General features: G+C 40.5%; 1 protein-coding gene across 6 annotated transcripts in view; it reads left to right on the top strand.

Moving 5' to 3' along the window:
* LOC132407663 (histone-lysine N-methyltransferase EHMT1-like) overlaps positions 1-24139 on the top strand; it is a 188174-nt gene that overhangs the window by 80756 nt on the left and 83279 nt on the right. For 5 of the 6 annotated variants that reach the window (XM_059994485.1, XM_059994484.1, XM_059994487.1 and 2 more), the window contains 5 exons: positions 9501-9633; positions 10047-10174; positions 13571-13786; positions 14962-15069; positions 19849-19966. In XM_059994485.1, the coding sequence (XP_059850468.1) occupies positions 9501-9633; positions 10047-10174; positions 13571-13786; positions 14962-15069; positions 19849-19966 (703 nt within the window). The remainder of the gene's footprint in view (positions 1-9500; positions 9634-10046; positions 10175-13570; positions 13787-14961; positions 15070-19848; positions 19967-24139) is intronic. The other variant, XM_059994490.1, reaches the window with a different exon arrangement.

Raw genomic sequence — 24139 nt, 5'->3', positions numbered from 1 at the left:
ATACTTCTGTATGGGGTTGAGAGCCTTTTCCAGCACTTACTTAGCAAGTGGGTTACCGTTTTCTGCAGCGATTCTATCTCCATTGCCATTATTTGCTTAATTAGCATTGCTGTTTCCTCGGATGAATCACTAGCTTGGTGTCGTCTGCTGGTATCTTGTTTTTTGGTTGAATTTGGATCTTTTTTTGAGGTCATGTCTTTATTTAGATCTTTCTCCAACTGAAACTTGTATTAAGACCGTCTATGAGCCCTAAAGAACGTGGAAAAGGAGGGTTATATGTCAGCGCTCAGTGCTATGCTGCATCTTGCCTCGTGCCCCACCAGAAATCGAGAAAGGCCAATTTTGATGATATCGGAAAGGGTCTTGCAAGAATGGATTGGGATGGTTTTCTGGCAAAGTTGTGCTTGGTAAGTGGGAGGCCTTCAAAAGTGAAATTTTGGGAGTACAGAGTTTGTATGTTCCTGTCAGAATAAAAGGCAAGAGTACCAGGTTTAGGGAACCTTGGTTTTCAAGTGATGTTAAGCCTAACATGCCCTGGAAGTTCACAAACCCAGATGAAGCTTCCAAATGTGTCTTTCTCATAAGTTAATATAAATGAAAGGTATTCAGTAAGACTCCAAAGTTGGTTTTCAAGAGATATTGAAGTCCTGGTTATGAAAAAAAAGGAGGTGCATAGCAGGTACAGGCAGATAGGAACAAATGGGGTACAAATGGCGTATAAGAAATGCAATAGAACACTTAAGGAAATCTTTTCTGTTATACACCTCTCTATATCTTATTGACTGTAAAACAGCTTGAAATGACACTTGTGATTATAATGGAAATGGCAAGTGTTGGGGTTCAGGTTGAAGCTAGAAGTTGCAGGGGAATCGAAACCAGAGTGCCAGACAGTTGATGGAGAGGTTGCAGACGCAGATGTTGGTAAAACCTCAGACAAAGTTGGGATTCGAAAGGTTGAGCATGGTGCGACTAGTGTCCTGAGCTGCGTATAGCTCAGTGCAAGAAGTATTGTAGGAAAGGTGGATGTTAATGTTGAAGATCAAATAGCTGGTTTACAAACCGGGGCAGTGCGTAGTAAAGAGAGGATGAGTTGCAATGTAAAAGGCGGACCAAATCGAAAAGGGTGAATACCCTAAAGGGGTTATATTTGAATGCGCACAGTATACGGAATAAGATAGATGAACTTGTAACACAGTTGCAGATGGCAGTATGATGATGTAGGCATCATGAATCATGGCTATAATAGAACAAAAATTGTGGTAAGCTAGAGTTTTGGGAAGGTTTTAAAAACCAACAGAAGGCAACTAAAGGGTCATTGAGAGGGTAGATGGAATACAAAAGTAAGCTAGCCAGTAATATTAAAGAGGAGACCAATAATTTCTTCAAATACATTGTGTAATAGAGAGGTGAGAGTGCATATTGGACAGCCGGAAAACAGTGCTGGAGAGGAAATAGCAAATGAACTGAATAAGTATTTTGCATCAGTCTTCACTGTGGAAGACGCCAGTAATATGGTGGAAGTTCCAGTTGTCCGTGGTCATGAAGTCTGTGAAGTTACAATTATAAGGGAGAAGATTCTTGGGAAATTGAAAGGTCTGAAGTTAGATATGTCACCTGGACCAGGTGGTTCTACATCCCGTTGTTCTGAACGAGGTGGTTGAAGAGATTGTGGAGGCATTAATAATGATCCCTCAAGAATCACTAAGTTCTGGAAAGATTCCAGAAGACTGGAAAATTGCAAGTGTCACTCCACTTTTCAAGAAGGGAGAGAGGCAGAAGAAAGGAAACTATAGAATATTTCATCTGACCTTAGCGGTTGGGAAGATATTGGAGTCAATTATTAAGGATGAGGTCTTGGAGTACTTGGAGGCACATAATAAAATAGACCACAGTCAGTGTAGTTTCTTAAAGGGAAAATCTTGCCTAACAAATCTGTTTGAATTCTTTGAAGAAGTAACAATCAGGATGGACAGAGAAAAATCATTTGATGTTGTGTACTTGGATTTTCAGAAGGCCTTTGACATGATGCTGCTTAACAAGTTTCAAGCTCATAGTATTACAGAGAAGATTCCTACGTGGTTAAAGCAGTGGCTGATTGACAGGAGGCAAAGAGTGGGAATAAAGGGAGCCTTTTCTGACTGGCTGCCAGTGACTAGTGGTGTGTCACAGGGGTCTGTGTTGGGACCAAATTTTATGTTACATGTCAGTGATTTGGATGATGGGATTGATGGCTTTGTTGCAAAGTTTGCAGACGATATGAAGACAGGTGGAGAGGCAGGTAGTTTTGAGGAAGTAGAGAAGCTACAGAAGGACTTGGACAGGTTAAGAGAATGGGTAGGTAAATGACAGAGGCAATAGTGTTGGGAAGTGTATGGTCATACAATTTTGTAGAAGAAATAAAAAGGTTGACTATTTTCTAAATGGAGAGAAAATCTGAGGTGCAAAGGGACTTGGGAGTCATTCTGCAGGATTTCCTAAAGGTTAATTTGTACGTTGAGTCTGTGGTGAAGAAGGCACAAAGCATTCAAAGCATTCATTTCAAGAGGACTAGAATTTTAAAGCAAGGATTTAATGTTGAGACTTTACAAAGCACTGGTAAGTCCTCATTTGGAGTATTGTGAGCAGTTTTGGACCCCTTAGAAAGGATGTGCTGAAACTGGAGAGGGTCAGAGGAGGTTCACGAAAATTATTCCAGGATTGAATGGCTTGTCATATGAAGAGCATTTGATGGCTCTAAGCCTGTATTCATTAGAATTCCGAAGAATGAGGGGTGACTTTATTGAATGGTGATAGAGTAGATGTGGAGAATATGTTCCCTATGGTGTGAGAGTTCGAGACCAGAGGACTGTGGAAAACTGGATGAGCCATGATGAAATGCTGGAGCAGACTTGGACGAAATGGCCTGATTCTACTGCTATATCTTATGGTCTTATGGAAATCAGGAGGGCTAAAGGAAGTCATAAGGTTGTCCTAGCAGACGGTGAAAGAGAATTCCAAGGCCTTCTACAGATATATCAGAGCAAAAGGATAGCAAGGGATAAAATTGGTCCTCTGGAAGATCAGAGTGGTCACCTATGGATGGAGTTGAAAGACAAAGGAAAAGATCTTAATGGATTTTTTTGTATTTACTTGGGAAATTAACACGGCAGTGTGATCATGAACCTTTTAAAAATTCCAGACGGGAAGGTGCTTGCTGTCTTGTGGCAGATTAGGATGGATAAGTCTCCAGAGCCTGACAAGGTGGCCCTTTGGACTCTGTGGGAGGCAAGTGCAGAAATTGCAGGGGCTCTAGCAGAGATATCTTTAGTCATGGGTAAGATGTTGGAGGATTGGAGGATAGCTAATGTTGTTCCATTCTTTAAGAAAGGCTGTTAGAGTAAGCCAGGAAATTACAGGCCAATGAACCTGTTATCAGTAGAGAATAAGTTATTGGAAAGTATGCTGAGGGACCAGATTTCTAAGTATTTGGATAGACAAGGTCTGATTAGAGCGGCAATGTGGCTTTGTGAATGGTAGGTCATGTCTTACCAGTGTTGCAGAGTCTTTCGAGGAAGTTACCAGGAATGTTGATAAAGATAAGGCAGTGGATGTTTTCTACATGGGCTTGAGCAAGGCCTTTAACAAATCCCCACATGGGAAGTTGATCAAGAGAGTTCGGTTGCTTGGCATTCAAGATGAGGTAGTAAATTGGATTTGACATTGGCTTCATGGGAGAAGCCAGAGAGTGGTAGTAAATGGTTGCCTGTCTGAATGGTGGTCTGTGAATAGCTGTGTGTCACAGGGATTGGTGCCAGTTCCATTGTTGTTTGTCATGTATATCAATGAATCTGGTAAACTGGATCAGCAAATTTGTGGATGACACCGAGATTGGGGATGTAGTGGACAGCGAGGAAGGGCTGAAAATGGCAGATGGAATTTAGAAGTGTGGGGAGTTGCATGTTGGGAAAACATACCTGGGTAGGATTTACATGGTGAGTGGTAGGGCACTGAGGGGTGTGATAGAACAGAGGGATGTGACAATCCAGATACATAATTCCTTGAAAATGGTGCTACAGGTAGCTAGTGTTGTAAAGAAAGCTTATGGTACATTCATAAATCGAAGTATTGAGTACAGGAGTTGGGATGTTTTGTTGAAGTTGTATAAGACGTTGTTGTGGCCTGATGTAGAATATTGTGTATAGTTTTGGCCACCTATCTACAGGAAAGATGTCAATAAAATTGAAAGAGTGCAGAGAAAATTTATAAGGATGTTGCTAGGACTTGGGGATCCGAGTTATAGGGAAAAGTATGGAATATGTTAGGACTTAATTTCTTAGAGCATAGAAGAATGAGGGGAGATTTGATTGAGTTTGTACAAAATTATGAGGAGTTTTGATAGGGTAATTGCAAGCAGGCTTTTCCGACTGAGGTTGTATGAGACTAGAGCTAGAGGTCATGGGTTAAAGGTGAAATATTCAAGGGGAACATGAGGGGGGACTTCTGCACTTGGAGTATGATGAGAATGTGAAATAAGCTCAAGTCAAGTCACTTTTATTGCCATTTCAGATTCAGATTCAGTTAATTGTCATTTAGAAACCACAAATGCAATGCATTTAAGAAATGAGACAATGTTCCTCCAGAATGATATCACAAAAGCATATGACAAAACAGACTACACCAGAAAATCCACATAACATTTGGCAATCCCCAATGCAGAGTCCGGAGAGGCTGCTGTGTATTAATATCGCGCTACCGTCTTAGTGCGTTCCCTGGAAAGGAGCTCCAAATCCACCAGACAAACAAGACCAAAAACTAAAGCTACAAGACCTGCACAAAACCATATAGTTACAACAGTGCCAACAATAGCATAATTGATAAAAAAAAAACAGACCATGGGCACAGTAAAAATAGTCCAAAGATGTTAAAGGACCATAACTGCTGGTACAGTACATAGTAAAAATGAGACAACGTTTTTCAGGACCATGGTGTTACATGACACAGTACAAAAACTAGACTGAACTACGTAAAAAAGCAACACGGAAAGTTACACTAAACTACAGACCTACGCAGGCCTGCGTAAGGTGCACAAAAACAGTACTGGCATTACAATAAATAATAAACAGGACAGTAGGGCAAGGTGTCAGTCCAGGCTCTGGGTATTGAAGAGTCTGATAGCTTGGGGGTAGAAACTATTACATAGTCTGGTTGTGAGAGCCCGAATGCTTCGGAGCCTTTTTCCAGACGGCAAGAGGGAGAAGAGGTTGTATGAGGGGTGCATGGGGTCCTTCATAATGCTGTTCCCTTTGCGGATGCAGCATGTAGTGTAAATGTCCGTGATGGTGGGAAGAGAGACCCCGATGATCTCCTCAGCTGATCTCACTATCCATTGCAGGGTCTTGCAATTTCCGAACCAGGCAGTGATGCAGCTGCTCAGGATGCTCTCAATACAACCCCTGTAGAATGCGATGAGGATGGGGGGATGGGAGATGGTCTTTCCTCAGCCTTCGCAGAAAGTAGAGACGCTGCTGGGCTTTCTTTGCTATGGAGCTGGTGTTGAGGGACCAGGTGAGATTCTATGCCAGGTGAACACCAAGAAATTTGGTGCTCTTAACAGTCTCTACCGAAGAGCCGTCGATGTTCAGCAGGGAGTAGTCGCTCCGTGCCCTCCTGAAGTCAACAACCATCTCTTTTGTTTTCACATTAAGAGACAGGTTGTTGGCTGTACATCAGCCTGTTAGCCGCTGCACCTCCTCCCTGTAAGCTGACTCGTCGTTCTTGCTGATGAGACCCACCACGGTGGTGTCATCAGCGAACTTGATGATGTGGTTTGAGCTGTGCGTTGCAGCACATCCGTGGGTCAGCAGAGTGAACAGCAGTGGACTGAGCACACAGCCTCCCGTGCTCAGTGTGATGGTGTTGGAGATGCTGCTCCTGATCCGGACTGACTGAGATCTCCCAGTCAGGAAGTCTAGAATCCAGTTGCAGAGGGAGATGTTCAGGCCCAGTAGGCTCAGCTTTCCAGTCAGTTTCTGAGGGATGATTGTGTTAAATGCTGAACTGAAGTCTATGAACAGCATCCGAATATATGTGTCTTTTTTTGTCCAGGTGGAGGGTGGTGGCAATGGCGTCATCTGTTGAGCAGTTAGGACGGTATGCAAACTGCAGGGGGTCCAGTGAGGGGGGGCAGCAGGGTCTTGATATGCCTCATGACGAGCCTCTCGAAACACTTTATGATGATGGATGTAAGTGCAACAGGACGGTAGTCATTTGGGCAGGACACTGAAGACTTCTTTGACACAGGGACGATGGTGGTGGCCTTGAAGCATGTTGGAATGGTGGCGCTGCTCAGGGAGATGTTGAAGATGTCAGTGAGAACATCTGCTAGCTGGTCTGCACATCCTCTGAGCACTCTACCAGGGATGTTGTCTGGTCGAGCAGCCTTCCTTGGGTTGACCCTAAACAGGGTTCTTCGCACATCAGCACAGCACTTGGCCATTTGTAGGAAGGGTGGACTTCCTCGCCGCCACGTCATTTTCCGCCTCAAACCGGGTGTAGAGGTTATTCAGCACATTTGGGAGGGAGGCATCACCTGCACAATTAGGTAATGTTGTCCTGTAATTGGTTATGTGCTGGATGCCTTTCCACATGTGCCGCGTGTCGCCGCTGTCCTGGAAGCGGCTGTGGATTAGCTGGGCATGTGCACGCTTTGCCCCTCTGATGGCTCGGGACAGTTTGGCCCTCGCTGTTGTTGGAGCTGCCTTGTCGCCTGCTCTGAAGGCGGAGTCGCGGGTCCTCAGCAGCGCACGCACCTCCGCGGTCATCCATGGCTTCTGGTTAGCGTGCATAGTGATGGTCTTGGACAGAGTAACATCATCAATGCACTTGCTGATGTAGCTGGTCACTGATGCTGTGTACTCCTCTAAGTTGGTAGAGTCGCCATTGGTTGCAGTTTCCCTGAACATATGCCAGTCAGTGTGCTCAAAGCAGTCTTGAAGAGCAGAGATGGCTCCTGCTGGCCAGATTTTCACCTGCTTCTGAAATGGTCTGGAGCGCCTGACGAGCGGTCTGTATGCTGGGATTAGCATAACAGAGATGTGGTCTGAATAATCAAGGTGGGGGCGGGGTTCTGCCCAGTATGCGTCGGGGATGTTTGTATAAGCAAGGTCGAACGCATTCTCCCCTCTTGTTGCAAAGACCACGTACTGATGGAATTTGGGGAGCACTGACTTAAGGTTTGTGTGGTTAAAATCACCGGTAACAATAAACAGTCCATCAGGGTGTACGTTCTGCAGTTCGCTAATAGCCCCGTACAGTTCACAGACTGCCTCCTTAGCATTAGAGCTGGAAGGAATGTAGACACCGAATATAAGAACAGAGGTGAATTCCTGTGGCAAATAAAATGGTCTGCATCTAACAGCCACAAACTCCACTAGCGATGAGCAGCTGCCAATGGAAGTGGTGGATGCGGGTTCTATTTCAGGATTGAAGAGCATTTTAGATAGATACATGGATGGAAGGGGTATGGAGGGCTATGGTCTGGGTGCAGGTTGATGGAACAAGGCAGATCAATAGTTTGGCACATGTGATCAGTAACTGAATTTATGATGCAAAACAAATAGATTGAAGTGAATATATTAGTGAATAGATTGAGTGCATTTCGCTGTTCAGAGAAGTCATTTTTTTAGTAAACATTCTGGATAAAGGGCAGGTGAATTAGAGGGAAATCATTTCACTTGAAGCAGGAGGAGGGCATGAATTAGAGGGTTGGAAATTGTTAGTGGAAGTGGAAGCATATATCACTGTGCTGTGATCCGGAAGGATGTTGGGAAGTATAATTAATTTGTATAGTTCTTGGCTGGCATACGTACATGAGCCAAATGGCCTCTTGCACTGTAGTTGATTTTGTGATTTTTTTTAAGCCAATCTAATAAATCAGCCTTTCCTGGTCACATAAATTGTGACTGGAAATAAACCGAGAGTATCAGCTTCGATGAAATTTGCATTGTTTAACCAGGAAATTATAAGGCAGCAAATGTTTCAGACCAGTTTACCTATTGGAAATCGGAAACAGCAGTAGACTTTTCATCAGAAGTGAGGTTAGGAATCTGAAACATTAAGTGCTTGTACAGATTTTGTCTGAACTGCTGGACATTTTCATCTTTTTCTAATTTTATTTCAGACTTTTAAGTATCTGCAGTGTTTTAATTTTGTTTTATTATTTAATTCACATTGGAATCAATCCTTTACACAATTTCTTTTAGGTATCAGTGAGTATAGAATATTAATTCAGAATATCAGGAATGCTAGTATTTTCAATAGTCTATACACTTGTACTGGTTTATTAATTTTGCATGCAATCCAGATGGTTATATTTTGTATTTTCACAAGTTTGTCACAAGTCTAAAGGTTTAAATTATTTTCTAAACAGAGAAAATTCAAAAATCAGAGGTGCAAAGGGACGGGAGTTCTTGTGCTGAATTCCCTTTAAATTAACTTGTAAGTTGAGTGGATGGCAAGGAAAGCAAATACAATGTTAAAGTACTCATTTCAAGAGCACTAGAATATAAGAGCAAGGATCTGATGCTGAGGCTTTATAAGACATTGATCATACTGTATTTGGAGTAATGTGAACAGTTTTGGATCCCTTATCTAAGTAAAGATGTGCTGACATTGGAGAAGGTGCAGAGGAGATTCACGAGAATTATTCCAGGAATGTTGGGGTTAACATATAAGGAGCATTTGATGGCTCTGGTCCTGTACTATTTGGAGTTTAGAAGACTGAAGTGGAATCTCATAGAATCCTGTCAAACATTGAAAGGCTTAGACAGTGTGGATGTGGAGAGGTTGTTTCCTTATAGTGAGTGAGTCTGGGACCAGAAGGCTCAGTCTGAGAATGAAAGGATGCCTGTTTAGAACAGAGATGAGAAATTTCTTTTGCCAGAGGATGGTTAATCTATGGAATTCATTCTCTCATATGGCTGTGGAGGCCAAGCCGTTCAGTATATTTAAAGCGGAGGTTGATATGTTCTTGATTAGTTAGGGCATCAGGGGTTATGGGGACAAGGCAGGAGAATGGGATTGAGAGGGATAATAAATCAGTTATGATGAAATGCTGGAGTAGACTTGATGGGCTGTGTGGCCTAATTCTACTCCTATGCCTTTTGATCTTATGGTAATAAGATAGCTTCATATTAGATTGCTACTAGACACAAGGATTACATAGCATTTTGACGTTTACTTCTGTTTTAGCAGCTGAGAAGGTTTTTTTTGCCAAAAAAACTTATTTCAAAATCTTTTGAGCAAATAATATAAGATGTAGTGCATCTTTTTAGAGAGCAATTTTATTGATCAAGTACTAGTTACATTTTTTTTTCCTTGATTGGAGTGGGCTTTGATTAGGTTTGTATTTATATATAGATTGTGCAACAGGTTTAGCTGGGAATCTTTGTTATTGTATGTGCAGTGGTACCTTGCAAACCATAGTGTTAGAAGACATTAATTTTCTACTTCTACTTTTAAAGCCACCAAACAAAGACCCAAAGAGTCTAGAATGTGGGAAAAATCCACCACCACCATCACCACAACCAACATCACCACAGAAACTGATACTACCTCAGAATCAGAACAATTCAACCACTAGTAAGCCACAGTCAGGTAATAACAGTAACTGAACTGGAATACAGTAAGTTTTATTTTAAATGTGCATTCATTGTCACGAAAATTCAAGTGATGATATTATAATTAATAAATTAATTAACAGTAACTATTTTAAGGCTGCTAATTTAGAGGTAAATTTCCAATAGTAAATTTAAAATTTCCTAACAATACAATAAAATATGCTATGGCAGAAATGTTTTTAAATATAGTATTTTATTTTAGTGTATATATTTTGATTAAATAGTTCAGATTGATGTATGTCTTTAGATAGTGTAGACATTTCCAATTTGAATGAGTAAGTCTCAGTGCAATTATAATTGAGATAGTAACACATAAACATGAATGGCAGCCATACCCTTGTAGACCATACATTTCTTATTAAATATTCAAAATAATTAAAACTTTGACAGTGGCTAGGAAGAAGAAAAGGAAAATGGGAACTTATAGCCTGGCTCCTAAGAAGAAGACCAAACTGTTAAAACAGCGCACCGTACTTGAAATGTTTCAGAACATGTCACAGTCTGCATCTGACATGCAGGTGGGTCTAGAAAGTGTAAGCCTTCTACTCAGATTTTATTTTCCATTTCCACTTCAGAAAAAAATGTTATAGTGTAGTTAAGAATAGGATTTCTATTTCAAACTTTGTTTTTTGCTTTGGTTAGGTGTTTTATTTATTGTCCATTTTAAGGAAAAAAATCTGATATCAATTGAGTATTGGTACTGGTCAAGCAAAGCTGTACTGAGATCATCCTTTGTCCTTTTTTAAAATCGTGCTGAGGTTAGATTTTGCTTGGCAAAATGCATCCTGCAGCTTCAATTAAAATATGATACAGTGCCATGCAAAAGTTTGGGCACCCCCCCCCTCCCCCCCCAGTCAAAATTGCTGTTTTTGTGAATAGCTAAACGAGTAAAAGATGACCTGATTTCCAAAATGCATAAAGTTAAAGATGACACATTTCTTCAATATTTTAAGCAAGATTACCTTTTTAATTTCATCTTTTACGGTTTCAAAATAACAAAAAAGGAAAAGGGCCCGAAACAAAAGTTTGGGCACCTGCGTGGTCAGTACTTAGTAACACCCCCTTTGGCAAGTATCACAGCTTATAAACACTTTTTGTAGCCAGCTAAAAGTCTTTCAATTCTTGTTTGGAGGATTTTCGCCCATTCTTCCTTGCAAAAGGCTTCTAGTTCTGTGAGGTTCTTGGGCTGTCTTGCATGCACTGCTCTTTTGAGGTCTATCCACAGATTTTCTATAATGTTTAGGTTGGGAGACTGTGAGGGCCATGGCAAAACCTTCAGCTTGTGCCTCATGAGGTAGTCCATTGCAGATTTTGAGGTGTGTCTAGGATCATTATGCTGTTGTAGAAGCCATCCTCTTTTCATCTTCAGCTTTTTTACAGATCGTGTGATGTTTGCTTCCAGAATTTGCTGGTATTTAATTGAATTCAATCTTCCCTTTAACAGTGAAATGTTCCCCTTGCCACTGGATGCAACACAAGCTCAAACCATGACTGATCCACCCCCGTGCTTAACAGTTGGAGAGGTGTTCTTTTTATGAAATTCTGCACCCTTTTTTTCTCCAAACACATCTTTGCTCATTGCGGCCAAAAAGTTCTATTTTAACTTCAACAATCTATAGGACTTGTTTCCAAAATGCATCAGGTTTGTTTAGATGTTCCTTTGTAAACTTCTGATGCGGAGTTTTGTGGTGAGGACGCAGGAAAGGTTTTCTTCTGATGACTCTTCCATGAAGTTTATATTTGTGGAGGTGTCGCTGCACAGTAGAACACTGCACCACCACTCTAGAGTCTGCTAAATCTTCCTGAAAGTCTTTTGCAGTCAAACGGGGGTTTTGATTTGCCTTTCTAGCAATCGTATGAGCAGTTCTCTTGGTCTTCCAGACCTCAACTTGACCTCCATTATACCTGTTAACTGCCATTTCTTAATTACATTATGAATTGAGGAAATGGCTACCTGAAAACACTTTGCTATCTTCTTATACCCTTCTCCTGCTTTGTGGGCATCATTTATTTTAATTTTCAGAGTGCTAAGCAGCTGCTTAGAGGTGCCCATGGCTGCAGGTTGTTGGGACAAGGTCTGAGGAGTCAGGGTATTTATAAAGCTTTGAAATTTGCATCACCTGTCCTTTCCTAATGTTGACTGTGAACAAGCTATAGCCCTAACAAGCTAATTAAGGTCTGAGACCTTGGTAAAAGTTATCTGAGAGCTCAAATCTCTTGGGTGCTCAAACTTTTGCATGGTGCTCCTTTTCTTTTTTTCACTCTAAAATTGTACAAAACAAAAATAATACACTAATCTTGCTTAAAGTGTTGAAAAGAATGCTTCATCTTTAACTTTATGACTTTTGGAAATCAGTTCATCTTCTACTCACTTAACTATGCACAGTAACAGAAATTTTGACCGGAGCTGCCCCGGTAACCCATGTAACCCATTAAAAAGCAGGTCATTTATTTTGCATTAATATGTTTTAATTTGAGGAAGAAGTTACTTCATATGTAAATCAACTATCTTGTTAGATCTGGAAAGTTTGTATTAGAGCTAAAAGTGTTGCATTAAATAAATTTATTGATGTATTTGAATGTAGATTTGAGAAACCATGTAGCTTGCAATTTATCTTTGCAAATTCTGAGTAAACACTGAGTTTTATCAGAATTAGTTGGGAGTAATTTTAGGGAAGTTGTGCAATTGGATAAACTACAGTAGAATTTAGGTGACAAAGCAGTGATACAGCAAAGTGGGCTTGCAAACTTTCCGGCATTTGATCTCTCATACAATCTTTTTCACAAGCCCATCATTTTTTTTTCCTCAGTACTGATGAAAAATAACCGACAAACCTTTAATACTTCTGTTCTCTTTTTGTGGAAGCTGCTGAAGAGAAGAGCATTTCAAGTTATTTCTATTTTTATTTGCGATCTCTAGTATTTACTATAGTATTTTTTATGAACTTCATGGCATAACTGATACTTTTTTTTACCCTGGAGCATCATTTGTCTGAATCTTGCTGGACAAAACTTTAGGACAATCCTGGATCTACCCCTTCCCTTTTCTGCTTCATCAGACTGAGCAAGACTAGTTTCCAGGAAGACTGCTTAAAATACAAGACTTTTCCACATTTCCCTTTTTATAAAATTTGGAAATTTCTCTTAAGTAACCTAGAGTGATGTAAACTCAAAAGAATATATATTCTTGTTCCAATGGTTGCAAGAATTGGCCAGGTAGACAATATTCAGTATACTACTGTCCTTGCATTTGATCATGAATGCTGGAGCATTGCTTTAGTTGCAGTTCCCTCTATCATGGATTGAATTGCAGAACTTTAAATCTTAACAGGTGAAAAAATTTTGTTAATCAGATTTAAATTTCCACAAAGATTTGTAGTGAGACTTTTGATGCACCAGAGGGTGCTGTGCTGTGCTGGAAGTTTGCATATATTGAATGATAGTGCGAAAACACTGATGTACCAAAAAGGTACATGAAAGCTATAAGGAAATTATTTTTTCTTGGAAGTAGCACAAAGTAAGCTGTCAACTGGTTTATCATGTGTGGGAAATACTAACATGAATACACTTGTGCAATTTATAGTAAAAATATTTGAATGTTCAGTACTTGTAAATGTTTGCTACCTATATTTACCAAAGCATGATTTTCAAGTGTATAACATGATGCATGATAATTCTAGAGATGATTTATTTTTATAAAAATTGAGCGAAGTTTAGAGATGTGGGCAAATGTATTCAGATGAAACAAGGCACAGCAGACTACAAGACAACATATGATGAATCAAGAGTCTTTTGGTTGGATGATGCTGCACTTGACATTTTAAGATCTAATAGTCCAGATCAATGAATCATGCTCTTCTGTTTTCATGTCTGAGATATTGTCCTGACCTTTGTCTTTTTCTTATATATTGAAGGAACAGACTAACCCCTCCAATGGTGTTACCCAGAACGTAAATGGAGAAAGTATTGACACATCTCAAGGTATGGAATCTGAGGATGATGAAGAGGAAGAGGACGAAGAGGAGGAGGAGGAAGAAGAGAAGTATAGTATTGTAGACCAACCAGATTCGGAATTATCCATGGACTTTAGGGGGCTTGAACACATTCGCAAAATGGAGATTTCTAAGGAAGTATGTACTTGGTGCTGCTTTGCCAGTTAATTTTCACAGTCTAAGACTTTTTACAGCTAATGAATGTGAATATTTGCAACTTTGAGAATAAGAAATTCTGGTTATGTTTATCTTCCAGCCCTGATATCCATAATTACATAACAGAACTAATAACCAGAATTTTTTCTGATGGTCCTCAGATTGCTATTTTAACAATCAGGGTCTGTTTGCAAACTTTGTAAGCTTCTGATTTGCATAGAAGTTTTTCTTTAACTTTCAAACAAATTTATGTTCCTGTTGTTCATTTGTTTTCCATGGGGTTTCTTATCAAATTTACCTGTTGCTTTAATTTCTAAACAGACTTGAACATTTAATTCAATTTATTCATGGTTGAAATTGCAAATGTACTTAAGAGAGTCCATCAAAAATTATTTTTTCATGCAAGCTGGCTTTCTGATAGTGTTAAAACAATTAATTCTCTACAAATAATTGGAAAACTATAACAAAATAAGTTGATTTAAGTTGTCCTTGACTATGTAGATTTGTGAGGAATTTGTGTAGATTTGATTATCCTGTAAATAGAAATTAATGTGTTCTTAAAGCAAAAAAAGCTACATTTATAAATTGCCTTTGTTTCCTTCTGCAGAAATCCAGATATCCATTGCACATCTCCATTAAATGTATACTGTCTATGTTCTGCTAAAATATGACAAATGAAGTATTGAGATGTGAATAATTTTATTGATTGATTGAGATACAGCATGGAATAGGCCCTTTGAGCTGCATCACCCAGCAAACCCCTGGCCTAATCATGGGACAATTAATAATGACCAATTAAACTACTAATCAGTATGTCTTTGGATTGTGGGAGGAAACCAGAGCACCTGGAGAAAACCCCACATGTTCCATAAGGAGAATATACAGACTTCTCATGGATGACATTGGAATTGAACTCCATATTCCAAAGCCCAGAGCTCTAGTAGCGTTGCACTAATCACTTTGTTACTGTGGTGCCAGTAGTAGTAAATTCCTCCCATTTTTCCACTTGCTTTCCAATGAACCCAGAATTATTTTATCAGTTACCTTAGCCACAATTACTTAATTTTTGTTATTTCTTTCCCTTGAGGCTCATGATACCTACAAATTTACTGGCTGTAGGTTGCAGTTTGCTACAGAAATTTTATTTCTCCATACAGGCTAACTACCAGCAGGAAGAATATGATCTTGAAGAGGAACAAGATTCTGATGACTTTGATGATGATGATGATGATGATGATGATGATGAAGACTTTGAATCTGATGTGGTGAGTCATTTGTGCTGGATGTGTATACACTCTAGATATTTGACTCAGGACATTTGGCTTCTGAATATCATTATCTGTACATTGTTATTCTTCTCAGCATGTTGTGGTGCATTGGATGGCAACCTTGCCATTTCTTCAGCATTTTGTCTTGATTTTATGAGACCAGGTTCTAACTCGATGCTCAACCCAGGATGGATGGAAATCCGAACCTGGGACCACTCACCTCAAAGTCCAGTGTTGATGCCACTACAACACCGGGTGGCTATCTGTGCATTGTTATGAATCATTTCTTAAAATCTTCTGTTCTATATTTTAGTTTCCTGGTTCATGTTGTGGTTATTCTCTAGAACAAGGACCAATTGAGGCAACAACTTCAAGGAAGATGGCTTACTCCTTGACCTGTCATGTGTATTTGTGAAATAGTGATTAGATGTGAATGGGTGCAATGAGAATTTGTGAATTAACTTTTATATTCAATGGACATTATTGATTTATGCTCCTGATTGTTGATTTCAGATTTACTGTGATACAGGCAAGTTAATGTTTTTCATCTAAGAACAGATGAGCAAACACACTTGCCAACCACAAAAGAAAAATTCACAATCCAATAAAGAAAATGGAACCTTCACAAAAGTTTGAATTAGAATGCCCCCTCCTTCATTTGTAGAGTGTCAGTGGGGACAGTGGCATGATTAGGTCAATAAAACCAATCTGATTTTGTTGTTGGAGGTAGTGGGATGTGAAATTGGTCTTGTAGCTAGGAAGAAGAAATGTACATTTGAAAGACTATGTTTGGTGGGTGTCAAAAGGGCAGTTACCTTTTCCTTGCAATTCTCTTTGACTCTTTGTCTTCTGGGTTTCCAGAAGACTGCAGTATATATACATACCAGTGAAATGGGCTAAGCCAAAAAATAAGTTTACTGCATGTTCTTGTTGCAACAGAGAAAAATAAACACATCATGAAATGGGAAGAGTGGAAGAAGCCTCTAATATCATTCCCACTTTCCCCTCCTTACCCAGAGCAACCTATCCCTTGCTCTTTTGCTCCCTCACACCTTTTTATACTATCTTCCCTCTTTCTTTGTAGTCCTGCTGAAGGATCTCAACCTGAAATGTCAGCTGTTTACTTCCATCCGAAGATAATTGCCTGACCCACTGAGCTTCTCCTGCTCTGTTGTGTGTTGCTTTAGGCTTCCAGAATTTGCAGTCCGTCATGTCTGTGTTTATTATTATTGGACTGTAGAAACCTGAGGAATGATGTTATATAGGTTTATAAAATATAAGAAGCAAAGCTTAGGTGGATAGTCACAGTCTCTTTCACAGCAGCCTTGTAAACCTCTTCTGCACCCTCTCCAGAGCCTCAACATCCTCCCTATAGTGGGCCAACCAGAACTGTACGTAGTACTCCAGATGTGGCCTAACCAGAGAGTTTTTAGCAAGGTATCTGTTAACATCCCTTCTGGCGGAATGACCCGGAAAGAGAAAGCCAGTGAGGTCTAACTGTAATTGACAATTTGATTAAATTATTCTTCTCTGTGTAAAGTCTCATAGCTCACTTCTAGAATATCCAACTAGAAGAAGAGGCCTCTTGGAGCTGACCATGCAACTCCTTCACAGAGTCTGGAATATCCCAGTGTCACTGGAGAGTCATGTTCTATCTGATTGGCAAGATAGTTGAGCTTTAGGTGTTGGGGACAGGGCTAGTAATCAAGCTGTTGCACTCCTACTCCCTTAAGAAATGTAGACTGAAGATGTGTATAGTTCTGTTTGAAACCAGAGTTAGATAATCAGAGTGATTGATAGTGTGATTAGTTTTAGAGAAATCTCCAGAGAGTTTATTTTGCTCCTGTGTAGTGTTGATATGGTTTGCTTTGAGCAATGTTCTACAGTTCATGTATAAGCTGATTTGTATTTTGTTCAATTGCTCTGAGTAAAGTAAATAAACCTGCTAATTTGTCATGAGTTCATTGGACTGCATTTCGTGAAACTTGTGTATTTGGAAGTTTTTCTGGATAATTGATTTACCATGAGCTTTCATCATTTGCTTAAATATAGGACATTGGTAGTCTAGTTCATAATGGTTGAGAGGTTGGTGTCTGAGAGATGAGTGGTACTTAAACATGTGAGAACATTTGCACTCAGTGTTCACTTTATTAGATATAGGAGTGTATGTTCATGGTTTTCTGCTGCTGTACTCCGTTCACATCAATGTTTAACATGTGCGTTCAGAGATGTTGTTTTGCACACCACTGTTGTAATGCATTACTGTTGCCTTTCTGTCAGCTTGAACCAGTGTGGCTATTCTCCTCTGACCTATTTCATTAACAAGATGTTTTCGCCTATAAAGCTACTGCTCACTGGAGGTGTTTTGTTTTTTGCACCATTCTCTGTAAATTTAGAGACTGCTTTCTGTGAAAATCCCAGGAGATCAGCTGTTTCTAAGATATTCAAATCACCCCATCTGGCACCAACAGTCATTCCACGGTCAAAATCACTTATATCACACTTATTCCCCATACTGATGTTTGATCTGAATAATAAGTGAACCCCTTGACTATGTATGGATGCTTTTATTTGTTGAATTGCAGCCATGTGATTGGCTGATTTGAAATATGCATTAATGAGGTGTACAGGTGTAACTCTCTCGCCGTAGACTCATAGTGAGTTAGCTTGTACTGCGAATGTAAGTTAACAATAACACTACCCTGCAATGCTTTGGGAATAATGATGAAAAAGCCATTTCCAATAAATAAACATGACTAGTGTAAATATGATTGGGTAAATACAAAACCTCAAAGTTTGAATGTTCCTTTAAGGGAAAGTAGGACATTTTCTTGTATGAATATTGACACACCCATGCATATGTACTGTTTGCCAGGAAGCAATAATTTAACTCACACCAGTATAAGCTTAGATTAAAGTTGTATTGACAAAATATTTTAAACTATAATAAAACAATAAAGAAAAGGGCCCATTACACATATATAAATAGCCAACAGTGTGCACATTATCGTTGGAGCACATGGTTGCATAACCTATCTGGTTTGCTTCACTTCATTTACACACGGTACTGAACAATTCTGCCTGAAAACTCCGTTGAAGTGGTACATAATATCCATGCAACGTCCAAGGACAAAGCATTGAGGTCATGTCATAACTAGCTAACTAAAACTGACCTGCACATTCTCTGTGAGATCATTGTCTGCATGATGATTTTCTGACAGTAGTATCTGTCCTTCCAAATGAGTTCATGTTCTTCTGTTCGTTTGTTGTCTGCTTTCATTTTTCTTCTTTCTCCTTCTTCCAAAATTCCTCCACTCTCCTCCGAACCCTCCAGAATGTTCTGGGGCATCTTGTTGGCGAAATACTAACAAGACAAATCCTGTTGTCTAATTCAACAAGCTTAACTAACTGAAATGCATAATTTAATTAAAGGAACACATTGGATTTATAGAAAATATGCAAAAATAAAATAACCAATAGCATAAATGTGTGTATAAAATACAGCATGGTCTTAAACAAGGTGTATTACACAGTTGTACCTAATAAAGTGGCCACTGAGTGTAGGTCAGGTGACAAATTTGGGTTTGTTTTATATGGTTATAATTTTTCTTTCATCAATGTAATTAAAATAAGTGCTCAGAGTCTAGACTGACATCTACATCATTTATTATTATATTGTAATTTGTCCTGTACTGTGCCTATTGCCTTGTTTATTAATTATTATACTGCCCTGTATTGTTTTGTGCGCTTTATGTAGTCCTGTGCAGGTCTGTAATCTGGTGTAGTTTTTATGCTGTCTCACATAGTCTAGTGTAGTTTTGAGTTGTTTCATGTAGCACCAGGGTCCTGGAGGAATGTTGTTTCATTTTTACTGTGTACTGTACAGCAGTTAATGGTCGAAATGGCAATAAACTTGACAAATAGATGGAACTCATTTAACCCTTTAAATCTTCATCAGATCTTGTAAAACAGTGGATTTGGTCTAATTTTCCAGCCTTTTTCTACTAGCTATCTAGACTATATTCCACAAAAACAATTAGCCAATTGCCTTTTGAAAACCTTAATTGAATGTTCCACCATAATCACAAACTTTGTGAAAGTGATGCCAGGAATTTGAGGCAGCCTGTTCTGAGGTTGGAGATCTGCCTATAGGCAGAAAGGTGGGAAAGGAGCTTGTGTTGTTGTTAACACTAGATTCTGTAGATGCTGGAAATCCAGAGGAACATACCGGATGATGGAGAAGCTCAGGCTGGGCAGTTTCTGTGGAGGGGAATAAATAGTTGAGATTTTGGATGGAGACTTTTCATCAGGACTGTTTTGTTGCTGCTGCTAGAGATATTTTGCTAAACGTTGTGAGTGCTGGAATGTGTGGCGACACTTGCACACTACCTCTAGCACATCCTAGGGTATGTTGGATGGTAATTTCATTGTATGTTTGTGTCCATGTGGATAAATAAATCTGAATGTACTATTGGGGATCTGTCTCAAAGTTCAAAGTCCTTTGTTATTTGGTGCCTGCATGGCCTTTGGGTTCAAAGTTTTATAGGAAACTTGTCATATTTGCTAATCTTTGTGAAGCTAAATTTATAGTTTCTCTCTGTATAATTGTCTTTTTGAAAAAAAGTAGCAAAGGTAAGTTTAATTGTTTTGGTTCTAAATCAGAAATTGAGTAGTATTTTTATTGAAATTGAAATGTTACCCATGGAAGGGTGGTTCAAAGGGTGGTTTAGTTCGCTGTAACAAATAATTTTGTAACTGCTTTTCTTTACCATTCAGAGTTCTGAATCTAGTTTGAAAAGGAAATGGAAGAAGAAAGGGAAGAATGACAGCCCTTGGATTAAGCCAACCAGGAAACGAAGGCGGAAAAATCGACCAAAACCAAGTAATAATGCAGGTAAAAAAAATCATCTTGGATATCATGCTTGGAAACAGTTGCCTACTACACATTGAGGCCACTGTAGTTACAACTTCAATATAGTTAAAGTCTAATATAGACTAATGTGTGAATTACCTTCCTGATATAAGATGATAAAACATAGGATTAGAATTAGGCTACTTGGCCCATCAAGTCTACTCTGCTGATCCATAATGGCTGATTTAATATCCCTCTCAACCACATTCTCCTACTGCCTCCATGTAACCTTTGACTCCCTGACTAATCAAGAATTTATGAACCTCCACTTTAAATATACTCAATGACTTGTCTTCCACAGCTGTCTGTGGGAATGAACACCAAGAAATTTGGTGCTCTTTACCATCTCTACTGAGGAGCCGTCGATGTTCAGCAGGGAGTGGTCTTTCCGTGCCCTCCTGAAGTTAACAACTATCTCTTTTGTTCACATTAAGAGACAGGTTGTTGGCTCTGCACCAGTCCGTTAGCCGCTGCAACTCCTCTTTGTAAGCTGACTCTTCGTTCTTGATGATGAGACCCACCATGGTGGTGTCATCGGCGAACTTGATGATATGGTTCGAGCTGTGTGTGGCAGCACATTCGTGGGTCAGCAGAGTGAACAGCAGTGGACTGAGCACGCAACCCTGGGGAGCTCCCGTGCTCAGTGTGATGATGTTGGAGATGCTGCTCCCGATCTGGACTGACTGAGGTCTCCCAGTCAGGAAGTCTAGGATCCAGTTGCGGAGGGAGATGTTCAGGCCCAGTAGGCTCAGCTTTCCAATCAGTTTCTGAGGGATGATTGTGTTGAATGCTGAACTAAAGTCTGAGAACAGCATCCGAACGTATGTGTCTTTTTTGTCCAGGTGGGTTAGGGCCAGGTGGAGGGTGGTGGCAATGGCGTCATCTGTTGAGCGGTTGGGACAGTACGCAAACTGCAGGGGGTCCAGTGAAGGGGGCAGCAGGGTCTTGATATGCCTCATGACGAGCCTCTCGAAACACTTCATGATGATGGATGTAAGTGCAACGGGACGATAGTCATTTAGGCAGGACACTGAAGACTTCTTCGGCACGGGAACGACAGCCTGCCCACTGGGAAGGCACCAGGATTGGATGGCATTCCACCAGAGGCCATTAGGTGCACAAAGGGCGTCTTGCTAAACCATCTGCACGAACTACTGTGTCAGTGCTGGATAGAGGGAGCAGTGCCGCAAGACATGAGACACTGCAAAATTGTCACCCTATATAAGAACAAAGGGGACAGAAGCGACTGTAACAACTACAGGGGAATCTCCTTGCTGAGCATTGTTAGGAAGGTCTTCACCCGCATGGTCCTAAACAGACTGCAGAAAATAGCTTAAAGGCTATATGCCGAGTCTCAGTGCAGTTTCAGGTTAGAACGCTCCACAATCAACATGATCTTCTCCCTTCGACAGCTACAAGAGAAATGAAGAGTGCAAAGAGAACCACTCTATGTTGTTTTCATTGACCTCACGAAGGCCTTTGACCTTTTGAGCAGAGACGGCTTGTTCAAAATCCTTGCCAGGATTGTTTGTCCCCTGAGGCTGCTCAGGATAGTTCAGTCATTTCACACAGACATGAAGGGCGTCGTTCAGTTTGATGGCTCTTCAAAGAAGAGGCCTTCAACATCCACAGCGGTGTGAAGCAGGGCTGTGTGCTTGCTCCCACCCTTTTTGGCATCTTCTTCGCAATCATGCTGAAGCACGCCTTTGGAACATCAACTGATGGTGTCTACCCCCACACCAGATTGGACAGGAGGCTGTTCAGTCTGTCCTGGCTGAGGGCGAAAACCAAGGTTCGAGAAGTCTCATCAGGGACGTGTCGTTTGCAGATGACGCAGCACTGTCAGCACACTCTGAAGAGCAACTGTAACGCCTCATGGACAACTTCTCAAGAGCATGCCAGGACTTCAGCTTGACCATCAGTCTGAAGAAGACCAACGTGTTGGGCCAAGGCATTCTGCACCCCTCAGCCATTACCATCAACAACTATGAGTTGGAGGTAGTTTGAGTTTACATACCTTGGCTCCACCGTCAAGGACAGTCTCTCCCTAGACCCCGAGATCAGCAGGCGGATCGAATGAGCAGCCTCAACATTTGCCAGGCCTGACAAAGAGAGTCTGGGAGAACGGAAAGCTGACGATGCACACCAAGGCTGCAGCCACAACAGACGCTGTTCAACCAACACAGACTGAAGCAAGACTTTCCAGGCGCAGATCCATGGTCTCGCGAAACTAGCGGGTGCCTCGATGTTAAAGTAAGGCTCTTGACAGTGTGGAGGATCAGAGGGATCTGGGGGTCTGAGTCCATAGCTGCTACACAGGTTAACACTGTGGCTAAGAGGGCATACAGTGCATTGGCCTTCATCAACCGTGGGATTGAGTTTAAGAGCCAAGAGGTAATGTTACAACTATATAGGAACCTGGTCAGGCTTCACTTGGAGTACTGTGCTCAGTTCTGGTCACCTCACTACAGGAAGGATGTGGAAACTATAGAAAGGGTGCAGAGGAGATTTACAGGGATGTTGCCGGGATTGGGGAGCATGTCTTATGAGAATAGGCTGAGTGGACTCAGCCTTTTCTCCTTGGAGCGGTAGACCATGAGAGGTGACCTGACAGAGGTGTATAAGATGATGAGAGGCATTGATCGTGTGGATAGTCAGAGGCTTTTTCCCAGGGCTGAAATGGCTAACATGAGAGGGCAGTTTTAAGGTGCTTGGAAGTGGGTACAGAAGGGATGCCAACAGTAAGTTTTTTATGCAGAGAGTGATGAGTGCATGGAATGGGCTGCTGGCGATGGAGGTGGATATGATAGGGTCTTTTAAGGGATTCCTGGATCCCTTAGAAAAATAGAGGGCTATGGGTAACTCTAGGTAATTCCAAAATGAGTACATGTTCGACACAACATTGTGGGCTGAAGAGCCTGTATTGTGCTGTAGGTTTTCTGTGTTTCTATGTAGTAAGTTCTAACAATTGCCAATTAAAATGTCTCTACTTAATGGTAGTGTTTGGTAGTGTTTGGTAGTGTTTGGTAGTGTTTGAAAGACATATTTTGCTAAGGATTTCCTTTTCTGCCTTGAACCTCAGTAATCCACTAGATATTACAAACAGTTCTCCACTTTAACCTCATGCAAGATTTGTTATTTGCAGAACGTAACAATATGTTCTGTCACAGAACGTAACAATAAAATGTAAATGTAAGTGCCAGGCCCGACAATTATGCCTATTTGTAGAGCAGATGTGAATCACAACCAATAGATCTGGAGTTTAAGAACTCTACCAGTGAACCAAGCTGCCAACTAAATGAACTGATTGTAATTATTTTATATATTTGAGTGTTTTGTTCTTTTCACAAGGCAGTTAAAAGTTAAACTGTTAAACTGGAGTCATGTATAGGCTAAAGCTTAAAAAAATCACACACTAGTCTTCATATCCTGACAAGCATGGGCGAACCAGGTGGGTCAGTTTCCAGAACTGTCAGAGGCTATCTTAGTTTCCAGAACTGTCAGAGGCTATCTTAGATAAACAGTTCAAATCGATTGTAATTGGACCGATACAGTGGTATAGGCAGTGGAGCTGCTGTCTCACAGCTGCAGTGACTGGTTTCAGTACTGGTCTTGGGTGCAGTCTGTGTGGAGTTTGCACAGTTCTCTTGTGGGTATATGATTTCCTCCAGGTGCTCTCACTTTCTTCCACTGTTGACGATTTAGGTTGAAATATTGCATTAATCCTGATTAGAGGCTTTGACATCAACAGTTCACTTCCTGCCATAGATGCTGCTAAACTCACTGAGTTCTTCCTGTAGATTGTTGATCCTGCATTTGCTGTGGTTGAAGAATGTAAGTGGCGTGCTGAGCTCGCACCAAGTGATGTAGGTATCCAGACATAGGAAATACACATTACCTTTACCTCTCCAGTTCACCTGTAGCAATTTTGAATCTCTCATTTAGCAGAAAACTAGGCATCCCTGTCGTCCTATGGACGATTTGCATCAGTGCAATGACATTTTGCCGAAGTGCAATTTTGTGACATAACACATCTCTCATATAATCATTATGCAAATTCATCTTGGAAGGCATGGCATTATAAGCATTGTTAAAGCATTAAAGAAAATGTTTTGGACTTAGAGCTAAATATATCAGATGATCAAGGTTTTTGGA

This window comes from Hypanus sabinus, chromosome 18 (assembly GCF_030144855.1).
Source record: "Hypanus sabinus isolate sHypSab1 chromosome 18, sHypSab1.hap1, whole genome shotgun sequence".
Lineage (NCBI taxonomy): Eukaryota > Metazoa > Chordata > Chondrichthyes > Myliobatiformes > Dasyatidae > Hypanus > Hypanus sabinus.
The sequence above is the reverse complement of the archived record's forward strand: the minus strand, read 5'-3'. Positions and strand labels throughout refer to the sequence as shown.